At 48.1% G+C, this 13,364-nt stretch overlaps 1 protein-coding gene across 1 annotated transcript in view; it reads right to left on the minus strand.

Moving 5' to 3' along the window:
* The window catches only part of ITGA11 (integrin subunit alpha 11), a 132,136-nt gene that overhangs the window by 18,855 nt on the left and 99,917 nt on the right, over nt 1-13,364 (minus strand). Inside the window, exons 14-19 of the mRNA XM_055536822.1 lie at nt 13,123-13,326; nt 11,885-12,015; nt 6,713-6,879; nt 5,201-5,343; nt 3,800-3,910; nt 284-369 (exon numbers count right to left, since the gene is read on the minus strand). Of these exons, the coding sequence (XP_055392797.1) occupies nt 284-369; nt 3,800-3,910; nt 5,201-5,343; nt 6,713-6,879; nt 11,885-12,015; nt 13,123-13,326 (842 nt within the window). The remainder of the gene's footprint in view (nt 1-283; nt 370-3,799; nt 3,911-5,200; nt 5,344-6,712; nt 6,880-11,884; nt 12,016-13,122; nt 13,327-13,364) is intronic.

Consider the following 13,364-nt stretch of genomic DNA (forward strand, 5'->3'; position numbering starts at 1 on the left):
TAGAAAGGATTCTTTTTCTAAACAAAATTTGAGAAGGTTGGATTAGACTAACTATCCATTTTAGAGAGGCGGTCACTTAGGCCCAGAGAGGGCTAGGCATTTCCTTGAGGTCACACAGGAGTTAGAGGCAGAGCCTAAGCTAGGCCCATGCTCCAAGTTCGGTATTTGGTCCTTGCTGCCTGGGAGAAGCGCGTACAAGATTGTCATCCAGAGCCCTGGAAGCCCAGATCCACCGGCAGGGGAGCGAAAGGAGTCAGGGTGGAGAGGGGAGGAACCAACTCACATGGCTGTGGGCAGGTCACTGCGGGCATCTAGCAGGAGGTCAGGGACGCAGTGCTCATCCTCATTGCAGCCGTTCCAGAAGGGCACCTGGGCCAGGGAGAGGCAGGTATGGTGGCTGGAAAGGGCACCCACAGCCTCCAGTCCCGGTCTTCCCTGTGGCTCATCCCTTACCCTCATAGCACACCAGCTCCTCTCTCTGTGGCACTAGACATGGGCTTTGTTTTTTTCTGCCCTTTTCACAGATACCATGCTGCTTTTGATCATGGCTTTGCATAGATAGTCCTTTCTTTAGAACATGGCTCAAAACTCAACTCATCCTGGGTCCCTTTCAATCCTCTAATCAAGGTACCAGCACACAATACCCACTTACCTGGCACCAGTCAACACTGATTGAGTGTTTACTGTGGGGAGGAAGCTCTCTGGTACTGGGGGTAAAGGATGAAGAATATACAGCCTCTGCTCTCAACTCATGGGAAAGATGGGTGTGTGAACAAATAATTACAGTGTGAAATATGCAAAATTTGTGTGAGAAATAGAAGAGGCAGAGGGAGGAAAGGGTAATCTTAGCCCATGATGGTTGAGAAGGCTTCACAGAAGTGACAGTCGGTCAGAGTTCCAAAGGAGGACTGAGTTAACTGGGTGGACCAGGGAGAGGGTAGTCTGGGAAGAAGGACGAGTCTGTGCAAAGGGCCTGAGGCATGAGGCAGCATGGTAAGTTTGGGGAATAATGGTTATTTCGTGTTGCTGTAGTAAGGGGTGCAGGAGATGGAGAGATGGCTAGAGTCATGTTCTACAGCGTTGTGGGGGTGGTATCTTGCAGATGATAGGAGTCACTGACCGCTTTCGGCTGGGACTGTCCTCCTAGACATGCATGTTGAAGACCCTACTGAGGAGGCTGCTGCACTGTTCACATAAGAGATGATGATGGTGTTGGTGTGGTTGTGGGTGTGCAGAGAGGGAAACAGATTAGGGACCTCAGAGGCAGAGCAGCAGGACCTGGAGTTCATCAGACTAAAGGAGAAAAGGGTCCTGGATGTTGGCTAAGTTTAGAGTGTCTGAAAGGATGGCTACACCATTTATTTATAAATGGAGGGGTTATCTGGAGGGGATCAGTTCGGGGCACACTGAGTTTGAAGTGCCTGTGACCCACCCAGGGAGAAGTGCTCAGTGGGTGGGTGGGTGTTCAAGTCTGGAGCTGAGTGGTGAAATAGGAGCACGGCCTAGATCAAGGGAGGGGAAGCTGGTGTCACAGAGGCCAGGTGTATCTTACAGTCACTGACTTCTCTGTAAGTGAGAAGAGGGGAGCTCCCTGAAAGTGTTAATCGCTCAGTCATGTCTGACTGTTTGTGATCCCATGGACTGTAGCCCACCAGGCTCCTCTGTCCATGGGATTCTCAAGGCAAGAATAACGGAGTGAGTTGCCATTCCCTTCTCCAGGGGATCTTCCCCATCCAGGGATCGAACCCAGGTTTCCTGCATTGCAGGGAGACTCTTTACTGTCTGAGCCACCAGGGAAGCCCTTTCTCAGATCCAAGTGTTCTTGCTTTAGACACGTTTCTATCAAGCCTGCTCCTTAGCTTCCCCATCCGTGGTGGATTTGTAGCTTGAAGCAGCCAGCAAGGAATACAAAGCAGAGCTATACAAAGGAGGGCAAAGCAAGGCTTTCAATGACAGGACATAACTCCAGACACTTCGGAAGCCCTCGGGGGCTTCACTGTATTCTAGCTTCCGAGTTCACCTTGGTGATTTCAAGTCTCCAATGAAACACGCCCCACCCCTGCTCAGCATTCTGTTTAAGTGTGAAAACTATAGAATAACCCTCAGAAAAATTTCTATCCACTTGATTAAAAGGGATAATTTAACACGATAAGCATCTGTTATACTCAATTGTATGGAATGGCTCATTCTCCCCAGAGGCAAGATTTTATGGTACTGGAACAGTGCTGGGCATTGAGGAGAAGCTAAATAAGAACTTATAGCAGAGAGATGGGAAGAATGCTTCTAATTTGCTGGAGGCTAGAAATCTATATTGACAAGATTTTGAAACATCTAGCTGCTATCCAAAGCCCTTGGTAATATGCCCAGACTGACTGTTTCAGCTGTATTTCTCATCTTTTCTTTACACATCCCTTCATCCTGCTTGTTTCCACATCCACACCTTGGCTATGCTGTCAGCTTTCCTGGAATAAAAGCCTGTTGTCCCCATCTCATGTCTGTTAAAGGACCACGGGAAGGCCACCTCCTCCGGGATCCGCCCCCCCCCCCCCCCCATCTCATTGCATGCTGACACTACCTATGAGCTGATTCCTACTCTGACTTGGCCTATGACCTTGATCACCACCTTGCATCCGTATCATCAGCATCAGAGAATACCTTTCCCATTCATCTGCCATGGGCTTCAGCAAGCTTACAGAATGAGTGACTCGTGTCCACTCATGAGCTGTAGTGGCTTTGTAATGACTGTGATGGGGAAAATACTAAGATTCAGTGTATCCAGCTTTCCCCTGCTCACTAAGGAGGATTCCAGCCTTGCCAGGCCAGTATCACCCCCCTCTCCTGAACTGCATTTTCAGACACTCTCACTTACACATTTGTGACTCAGAATCAGAAGAAGAGGGGAGGTGTGCAGGTGGGTGGTAGGTGGTGAGATGTGGCAGCTCTGGGAAGAGGAAGGAGCTGGGGGAGGCTGCTGGGGGGAATGAGGACAGAGATCTTCAGAAACCTTGTGCTTGTACGTCGGAGAAACACAAGCAAGCATGTGAGTAATTCTGAGACTGTTGTTTGCTGGCTGGGTTCTATATAATTCTCAGAGACAGCGTAGAGGCTGGAACTCACGGGTCCTGGTCTTAAGACCACTGTGGGATATTTGAAAGTTGTTTCCTAGATCCTCAGGGTTTATTTTGCCTGCTCTCCTAGAACAGATTAGATAGAACTGATAACTGTCTGACGTTTTCTTTGTGTGGGATTTATATGGAGTTGCAGACATAGGGAGCATCTGAATATTAGGTACCAGACAATTCCAATAACTCCTAGAGCCAGGGATTGAAAAGTGTGGATTGAGGGGTGTGCAGAGCCATTGATGAGGCTAAAACAACTTATTTTTGGAATACTTGGAGCTGGGAGGACTGTCAATAAGTCGATCATTCAACCAGTGCAGACCAGGCTCTGTGGTTGAATCACTCTGTCTGGCCTCCAGTGTCCTTATCTGTAAATGAGGGAGGTGGTGATTAAGAACTAAAGTCCCTCTGGTCCTCTGACTCTCAGGATCCATGCCAGGCTCACTCTCTGCTGGGGATACAGGAAACCTCAAAGGCTGGTTCTTACCCTTAAGAAACTGCTCAGCACAGGTCACGAGGAAGGAGGGAAGGACATGCTGGGGGTCTGTGGGGCAGGAGATGGGAAGATGCAGTAGGGGAAGAACTCATTTGTGCCCTCACAAAGCCTGGGCTTCTGGGAAGTGGCGAGGGCTGGGGTGGGGTATGTGCCAGAACTGCTTCCCCCGGGTGCCAGGACATACCGAGACCCTGAGGGTCGTGGGCCAGCCGTCATCCAGCATGGGGCCGTAGTCGGGGTCCTCCAGGGAATACTCGATTGAGAAGGTCACTGGCTTCACGTAGTCAGCGGTGTCCTGTGTGGGAGGAGATGAGGATGGGGTGAAGGCAGAGGGAACATTCATGTCTGGGCCAGGACCGCTGAGAGAGAACTGTCATCTCCCTAAGCTGGGAGGGCAGCAACCTGTCAGCTCTGAGCATGAGTCCATGGAGCCTTAGCACCTGTGGGTAGACAGAGGTTCCTAGATGGGTCTGCAGCTGGCGTGTGTGCTCCTGGAAAGGGCCCTTGGGTCCGTGTACGCCAGCCCCACTGCCTGCATGTTCCACCAACTCTGGCTCATCCTTCAAGGCTGGGAACCTGTATCTTCAACCCCCAGCCTCTAGGAAGCCAGCCAGCAACACGTGCCCACACTCTGTTCAGACTGTTACTGACACTCTTGCACTGCATCCTAACTATGTGATTCTGTGTTAGTCCTAGCCCCTCAGAAGCCTCTTAGCACTGTCCTAGCACTGTGACAAGGCTTAATAAATGTGTCAAATCAACGAAAGAAGACAGATGAATAGGGGCATTCAGGGGATGCTTAGAGCTGAATGAAAAATCCCTGAATCTCTCTCATGGAGTGCAAATCTTGACATGAGTGGCTTCCTTGTATTAAGGCATATCTAATAAGTTCCCAGATGACGATGCTGCTGGTCTGGGGGCCCCACTTTGAGAACACAGACACGTCATAGGGGCGACACATTTACATACACTAGGACTCCTTATTTTTCTGATCTTTGCCCTTTGGATACTGAGGCCAGGTGGGCTCTCAGTGTTCCCTGTCCGTGTCTCCAAGGCTGGAGTTGTGCCTGGGTGTCTGGAGTTTCTGGGTGGAGGAATTGACCCCCACTGGCTCCCCTCTCTGCCAGGCTGGCCTCTGTTCCTCCCCCCAGCCTCTACATGCCACTGGTCCACCTTCCTTGGTCTTCCTTTTTAGCTGATGCTTTGCTTATCCCTTCCTTCTGAGCCATGGCCCCTGACCCCCATTTTCTCTGCAAGATATCACTGAGCCCACCTCCCTCCTTAGATTTCACGCCCTGCTTAAGCAATGGTGGGCATCTGGGAGATGGCAAAGGGGATATCAGAGGAGGGTCCAGTGAGGTGGGGAAGCAGTGTGACCCAGTGGCCTCTGCTCTGGGGTATGAGTGTGGGTGCCCAAGGTCTAGGACACTGCTCCCTGCTGGCCTCCTGAGGTCTGCTGGGGGCTCAGCATGAGCCTGGCAGCAGCTGAGCTCTCTGCCTCTCCATGGCAGCACCTCCTCCAGCTCTGTTCTCTTCCTGGCGGAGCCTGGGCTCTGCTTCTGGGGCTGCAGGGCATCCGGCTCACCAGCACGTGGAAGCTGATCCGCTCACAGTGCTCCTGGCCGGAGGAGAGCAGGGCGGCCCTGTTGGTGTACCGGTCACCGCCCTCGTCCAGGTGGGCCCGCGGTGTGTACCGCCTCTCATCCATGGTGGCATTATACCTGATGCCTGGAGGAAGGAGAGGGGAAGACCATGGAGGTGGAGCCACATCTCCACCAAAGACTGTTTACTTCCCTTTACAAATAGCCTTCGGAAAGTCAGCCTCCTCCAGGAAGCCCTCCAGGCTGGCCAAGGAAGAGCTACTCCTCTCCCCTCATAAGGCTCAATGTAGGCAGGAAACTCCCACATAGATAGAAGCAGTACAGTGAGAAAAGCCAAAGGAAGGAACTAAAGAGAAGAGGGAGGCAGAAGAAGGAGAAAGGGAGATAGAATTGGCAGTGAAGGGATAAAGAAAGAGGAGGAGATGGAGGGGAGAGTGAACGCAGTGGAAGAGGCGAGGAGACAGTATGGGCGTCATGGTGATGTCCCCACTTGAGCCCCTTCTGGAGTCAACACAGCTCTGCCCTCTCCTGTCACCTTCCCAGGTCTCGCCCTCCGCTCTGGGATCCTGTCGGGCCTGGATCTGAGTGTCTGCAGGTGGCAGCTGCCATCACACTAGGGAGGACTGGCCAGGCCCTGCCCACCAGCTCCTCAAACCTAAGACTGTTCTGAGGTTAAAGACTGCATTCCCCTCCCTTTCAACTGGGTTGATCTTTTGCTAAATGTAAGAAAAGCCCAGCCCCTTCTCTGGTACCCCAGCAGCACTCTGGGTGTGCCAGGTCCTTGGTATTATTCTCCTTTCATAGAAGCTGAAAGGACACCACCACCCAGGCTTGCCTTTGTTCTCATCTTCCTTCTGGAACACCCGTTTTTAAGTCATCTGATTGGTCCTGCTCCTTGGCTGAGCAGCTCTCTGTGGTCCCAGTTTCTTGCACTGGCCCAGTCTGGTGCTGGAACCTGCAGCTGCCACTTGCTGGGGATGACTGGGCCCAGGGCTGTCACAAGCCATTGTCTGATCCCAGCCTTGGCTGAGAGTGAAGGACCCTCAGAAGGAAACTGTCCTGCTGTGGACTCAAGCTCACTTTGAGCAGAAATCACTGCTACTTGGGTCTTTATCCACCTGATGCCCTGTTTCAGATTCCTCATGGGTCTGACTCTTTCTCGGAATCTGACTTCACAGCTTCTACACCCTAAGCTATTAGACTGCTTCTCGTCCCCTGTTAGGATTCAAACCCTATCTCTGACTGTTTCCACCTTCCCCAGCCTCTCCCACATTGGTCACTGCTGCTCACTGCCATCCTCTCCCTGGCATGAGACCCCCTCTCTGCCCTTTGGAATGAGAGCACTGAATGGGCATCTAGAAGTCATCAAACGTGGCTCTAGGTGTGACCCTGGCACTCAAAACCCATTTCAGCAAAAGCCCAGATTTAGAAACAGGAAACACAAAGTCCTCCGGGGAGAGACTGGAGCTGGGGGAGTGGGGAGGGGCCGGATTTACCGACTGTTGCAGTTTGGTAATGGGGTGCCAGGAAGACGGGTGTGAAGCAGAGGAAGGCAGCCAGGCAGGTGGCATCTCTGCCGCTGCGTTTGCAATCCCTGTGAAAGATGTTGATCTTGGATGGCTCAAAGTGGAGGCTGGCATTGATCTGAACCACAGGGCGGGACCTGCAGGAGGAGGGAGAGAAGCAGGGGTGGGCAGGGTGCAAGGCTGCCCTGCTGGGACCTGGGGGAAGGTGGAGAGCCAGATGGAATGGGGTCTCTAAAACCACCACTGGAGGGTGAGGAGGTGGTGGGGCCTGCAGAGAGGGGCTCTGGTGTCACAGGATTGGGCAAAAATGTGCACAAGTAGTGAAGGGCAGGCTAAGTAATCTCATAGCCCCTCAAGGCAACCCTTTGTCATTTTCCTAGTGGTATGCTTGCTACAGACCATACTGACATCCTTTTGCCTCATCACATCAACCCTGCATGTCCATTACAGTAACCTGGAGAGCTTTAAAAACTTCTGATGTTTGAACTAGAACAAAACATTTTAAAATTTGTATGGAAATACAAAAGACTCCAAATAGCCAAAGCAATTCTGAGAAAGAAAAACAGCTGGAGGAATCGGGCTCCCTCACTTCAGACTACAATACAAAGCTACAGTAATCAAAACAGCTTGGTACTAGCACAAAAACAGAAATATAGATCAATGGAACATGAAAAAAAGCCCAGAAATAAATCCACACACCTATGGTCAGTTCTTTACCAGCTGAGCTACCAGGGAATCCCTATGGTCAATTAATCTATTACAAAAGAGGCAGGAATATACAGTTGGAGAAAAGACAGTCTCTTCAATAAATGGTGCCAGGAAAACTGGACAGCTACATGCAAACAAAATGAAACTAGAATATTCTCTAACACCATATAGAAAAATAAACTCAAAATGGATTAAAGATGCAAATTTAAGATTTGTGTTTTCCTGTGAAAACATTTCAAGATGTTTTCCTATGTTAGAGGACAGCATAGCCAAGACACTTGTTGACATGAATTGCGGTAATATCTTTTTGGATCCACTTCCTAGAGTAATGAAAATAAACACAAAAACAAACAAATGAGACTAAACTTAAAAGCTTTTGCCTAGCAAAGGAAATCATAAACAAAACAAAAAGACAACCCACAGAATGGGAGAAAATATTTGCAAATGAAGTGACTGACAAAGGATTAATCTCCAAAATATACAAATAGCTCATGCAGTTCAATATCAAAAAAGAAAACAACACAATCAAGACATGAACAGAAGATCTAAATAGACATTTCTTCAAAGAAGACATACAGATGCCCAAAAAGTACAATAAGAGATGTCTAACATTCCTAATTACTAGAGAAATGCAAACCAAAACTACCAGGAGGGCTCACCTCACACTGGTCAGGATGGCATCATCAAAAAAATCTGCAGACAGTAAATGCCAGTGAAGGTGGGGAGAAAATGGAACCCTCCTTCACTGTTGGTGGTAATATAAATTGGTACACCAGTATGAAGGTTCCTTAAAAAACTAAAAATAGAACTACTACATGATCCAGCAGTCCCACTCCTGGGCATATATCCAAAGAAAACCATAATTCAAAAAGATACACGCACCCCAGTGTTCCCTGCAGCACTGTTTACAACAGCCAAGACAAGGAGACAAGTGAAGTGTCCATCAACAGAGGAAAGGATAAGGAATATGTGGTGTACATACATACATATACATATGGAATATAACACGGAATATTACTCATCCATAAAAAATAACGAAATAATGATATTTACAGCAATATGGATGGACCTAGAGATTACCATATTAAGTGAAGTCAGAGAAAAACAAATATCATAAGATATCACTCATATGTGGAATCTAAAAAAAGATACAAACGAACTTATTTACACAACAGAAACAGATTCACAGACTTTAAAAACAAACTTACAGTTACCAAACGTTAAAGATGGAGGGGAGAGATAAACTGGAAATATTTGGGATTAACATATATATAGTACTATATATATCGGAGAAGGCAATGGCACCCCACTCCAGTACTTTTGCCTGGAAAATCCCATTAGATGCAGGAGCCTGGTAGGCTGCAGTCCATGGGGTCGCTAAGAGTCGGGCACGACTGAGTGACTTCACTTTCACTATTCACTTTCATGCATTGGAGAAGGAAATGGCAACCCACTCCAGTGCTCTTGCCTGGTGAATCCCAGGGACAGAGGAGCCTAGTGGGCTGCTGTCTATGGGGTCGCAGAGAGTCGGACACGACTGAAGTGATTTAGCAGCAGCAGCAGTACTATATATAAAATAATCAACAAGGCCCTACTGTATAGCACAGGAAACTCTACTCAATATTCTGTAATAACCTCTATGGGAAAAATCTCTGAAAAAAATGGACATATGTATAGGCATAACTGAATCACTTTGCTGTACACCTGAAACACAACATTGTAAATCAACTACACTCTACTATAAAACAAAAATTAAAAAATCCTGATCCCCAAATTGCTCTCCTTGTCAAATCAAACCAGAATCAGCATCAACATGTCATAAAGCAATGCTTCTCAGACTTTAGTATATTTGCACACTTCCTGGGGATCTTGTTAAAAAGCAGGCCTGGTATTTCTAGCAAGCTCTCAGGTGATGTTAGTGCCTTTGGTACCTGGACCACACTTTGGAGAACGTGCGTGTTAAAGCACCCTGGGTGACTCCAATGTGCAGCCAAAGGAGAAAACAACTCACAGTTCTAAGACTCCCTACTCATCCACCCATCCCAACACTGCCCCATCCAGGCAGTCAAGGAAATACGAATTTACTCTCGTATTGACTAAGTCAAATAGAGTTAGGGAAGGAAACTATTGCCTCTCCAAACCATGCATTTATATAAAAAGAAACAAGTATAGTGAGTTTTGCATGCTTCAGAGTTGTAGCATGATTATCTGTGCTAATACCCTGCTCTTCTTAGTGAAAGGGGGATGGCGCCGCCTCTGTGCTGTGGAGTGAGAAGGGTAGGTTTGAGTCTTGGCTCCTACTGGACAGACCACATGATCTCTCTGACGGGGAACTGTGCAAATCAAAGTACATAAGTGAGAATGCCCTTTGACATTGCAAAATGCTGTGTAAATATAATGGTTTTATCAGTGGTTCTCAGACTTAGGCGCCTACTGGAAGCGAACACCTGGAGATTCTTTAAATGCCTGAGTTCTTGACCTAGAAATTCTACTTTAAGTGGTCAGGGTAAAGCCTGGGTAATGAGAGGTTTAAAAGCTCCCAGGTGATGCTAATGGCAGTCATGTTTGAGATCCAGGGAGTTTGACTCTAAATTTTCCCTAGAGGGCTCCAGCCCACAGTTTCAGCAGCACTCAGGTAGCACTCAGGTTTAGACATCACAAGCTAGGGCTTGATTGAATCCAGTGTGTGGGACCGATTCTTCTGGTTGTATGTTTATCTTGTTTCCTGTAAAGAAGGTAGTTTATGTATTGCCCCACAGACTTGGGAGACAACATCTACCCCCTAACCTGGGCCTTGTTCACCTGTCTTGCTTCCTGGCTAGAACCAAAGCAGTGAATACATTTAGCCCAAGCTGCTGTCGCTGCCAAAGACCTAAGATCCCCACCTGACAGGCTGTGGCGCCAGTGCAACTTCCGGGCGGGACCTGCAGAGACCCCGCTTCCTCAGTGCTGCCCAGAGGTGTAGGGCAGCTGACACTTGGGCCCTGGCACCGGGGGGACACTAGGAACTCGCAGATACACTGCTCCCCGTTGCTCCCCTAAGGGGCTGTTGCAGAAAGCAGAGGCTGTATTCTTTCTGCCTGTCTGGAGATGCTGGAGCAGGGAGCTGCCCAGAGTGTGAGTCTGCAGCTCATTAGGTACTTTCCTCTCGAATCCCTCTCCTCCTCTCCTGCTTCAGTTCCCCTGGACCCTCACTTCTGCTTCGGAGACTGAAGTCCCTCCCACAGCAGCGCAGATGCACAAGCTTTCGCCTCAGGCTCTGTTTTCCAGGGAACCTGGACTAAGACATTTCCTGAGTGGAATGTAATATTCTTGAGGACCAAGAACCTAAAGATTCTCCCCGTGAAGTCATCAGTTATCTCTGTTTAACATCTTTCTTAAGTTGTATGAAAAATGTGATTGCATTTATATAAAATTATATGCAGATGGTAAAAGAATGGTAGGGAAATGCCAAAATATTAATAGTGGTAATGTTAAGGTGATGAAACTATGAGTGATTTATTTCACAAATTTTCTTTAAGTTATTGTATTTATAATAAAAGTATCAACATATAGAAAATTAGCTCAAATTAAAGTGTTTTTTTGGCTCAAAAAGTAGCTGACACATCACTCAGTAGAATAGATGGACTTTTAGAAAACCTTTTTTTTTTTAAAGTTGCAGACCATTGCTTAACACAGACCCCAAGTACAAATGCATGGCAAATATCTATGGACTGGTATAGAAATGAGATCCTGAGAAAGGAAACCAGGGGTCAGAAGGGGTTTGGAGGAAAGAAATCTTTCACACTAGGGGAGAAGGAAATCCTCCCAGCTGAGGAGAATATCCTCAGCCTGTCCCTTTAAGAGAAGCCAAGTGGGAGAAATGCCCCAGTAATCAGAACTTTTAGGAAAAAGTCTAAGGGGGTTTTTGGCCACTGCTGCTGCTGCTGCTAAGTCGCTTCAGTTGTGTCCGACTCTGTGCGACCCCATAGACGGCAGCCCACTAGGCTCCTCTGTCCCTGGGATTCTCCAGGCAAGAACACTGGAGTGGGTTGCCATTTCCTTCTCCAATGCATGAAAGTGAAAAGTGAAAGTGAAGTTGCTCAGTTGTGTCTGACTCTTAGCGACCCCATGGACTACAGCCTACCAGGCTCCTCTGTCCATGGGATTTTCCAGGCAAGAGTACTGGAGTGGGGTGCCATCGCCTTCTCCCTTTAGCCACTAAATAGCTCTAAAATCTCTGAACCCCACTGAGAAGAGGGATTTGGACTTCAAAATAACTTACAGTGAATCCATAAAAAGGAAATTCATAGTCATAACGGGATAAGAACAGGGTGAATTTGGCTGACAGTGATTAAAGACAAGAGACAAAGAGTCTAAAGTGTGTCTTTTAAAGCCTGTATCCATCAGGACCCTCAAGAGAGCCCAAGAATTGTGAAAAATGGGGGAACCAACCACAAAATCACGGCATTGCCAAGCGCGCCCACTGCCAAGTCCACGAGCCCGTCTTCATCGAGGTCCAGCTGCCCGTGAATGCTGCAGCCAAAATACTGGAGGCCAGGAGCCAGCTCTGAGGCGGGGATTCTCTGCAGGAAGCAGAAGGAAAGAGCTGGGTGTGGGCACCCTAAGGAGAAAACACAACTGGGAGCCCTGGAGACAGCCTGTCTGAAACTATCAGGAAACTTCCTCAGCCCAAAGCTATCTCCTCTCCTGGTCTGTTTTGGAACCTGAAATTTCTACCATTAAGTCATTCTTTTGGATTAATAAAATAATGTGTCATAAAAGGGTTCTCAACTGAAGAGGGAGAAGGAGGAAAGATGGGGTAGGAGATAAAAGATACAAACTATTATGTGTAAAGTAAATAAGCTATGAAGATATATTATACAACACAGGGGATATAGCCAATATTTTATAATAACTATACATGGAATATAACCTTTAAAAATTGTGAACCACTCTGATGTACATCTGCAACATATAATATTGTACATCAACTATTTAAGAAAAGAATTCCCCACAGGATGTAAACACACATTACATGGCAGGTAACCCATCACTATCTCTAAGTGTGGTATATTAGGCTAGCTTACTAATAAAATAGGCAAAAGTGTTGACCCTGAGGGGAAGGCGCTTGGGATGGCTCACTTTTGGATACAGCACTGTTTCTAGCCTGAGGCATTTCCAGAGAAGAGGAGCCCAAATAGGCCTTCTCCATTCATTTGTTCAGCTGTGTTCGACTCTGCAACCCCACGGACTGTAGCCCTCCAGACTCCTCTGTCCATGGGACTTCCCAGGCAAGAATACTGGAGTGGGTTGCCATTTCCTTCTCCAGGGGATCTTCCTGGACCAGGGAACCAGCCAGCGTCTCCTGTGTTGGGAGGCAGATTCTCTACCCCTGAGTCATTAGGGAAGCCCCAGGTCTTCTCAACATGTAGTCAGTTGCATGAAAGCGTGTGAGGGCCAGCGGGATTCAGGTCCTTGGGGAATTTTGTTATTGCTGTTGTTGGGAGATGAAGTTAAGCAGGGAGAGGGTATCCACAGGGGTGACAGGAAGGTCTTGAGACTAATTTCAGCTTGAGGCAGGTAGAGCTAGGACAGAGGGCAATCCTTTCCTGGGTGAGGACAGGGAATGAGATACTAGGACTCCAAGTTCTAGCTCCATTCATTCTGGGGGTTCGGGTGGGGGGCGGCACCTGCTTCGGCGTCTTCAGGATGCTGCCTTGGAAGCCGTGGTAGACGTAGATGACGCCCCCGTGGTTGTCTTCCAGAGGGGCTCCCACCACCACATCGTTGTAGGAATCTTGATTGAGGTCCCTAACGGAGGCGATGGAGGAGCCGAATCGGGCGTTCTGGTAACCGTGGGAATCCTTCAACGTTCCATTGTAAACAAACCGGTCCTGCAAAATCAGGGGCAGGAAAAGGCTCAGGGGGGCTT

This window comes from Bubalus kerabau, chromosome 10 (genome assembly GCF_029407905.1).
Source record: "Bubalus kerabau isolate K-KA32 ecotype Philippines breed swamp buffalo chromosome 10, PCC_UOA_SB_1v2, whole genome shotgun sequence".
Lineage (NCBI taxonomy): Eukaryota > Metazoa > Chordata > Mammalia > Artiodactyla > Bovidae > Bubalus > Bubalus kerabau.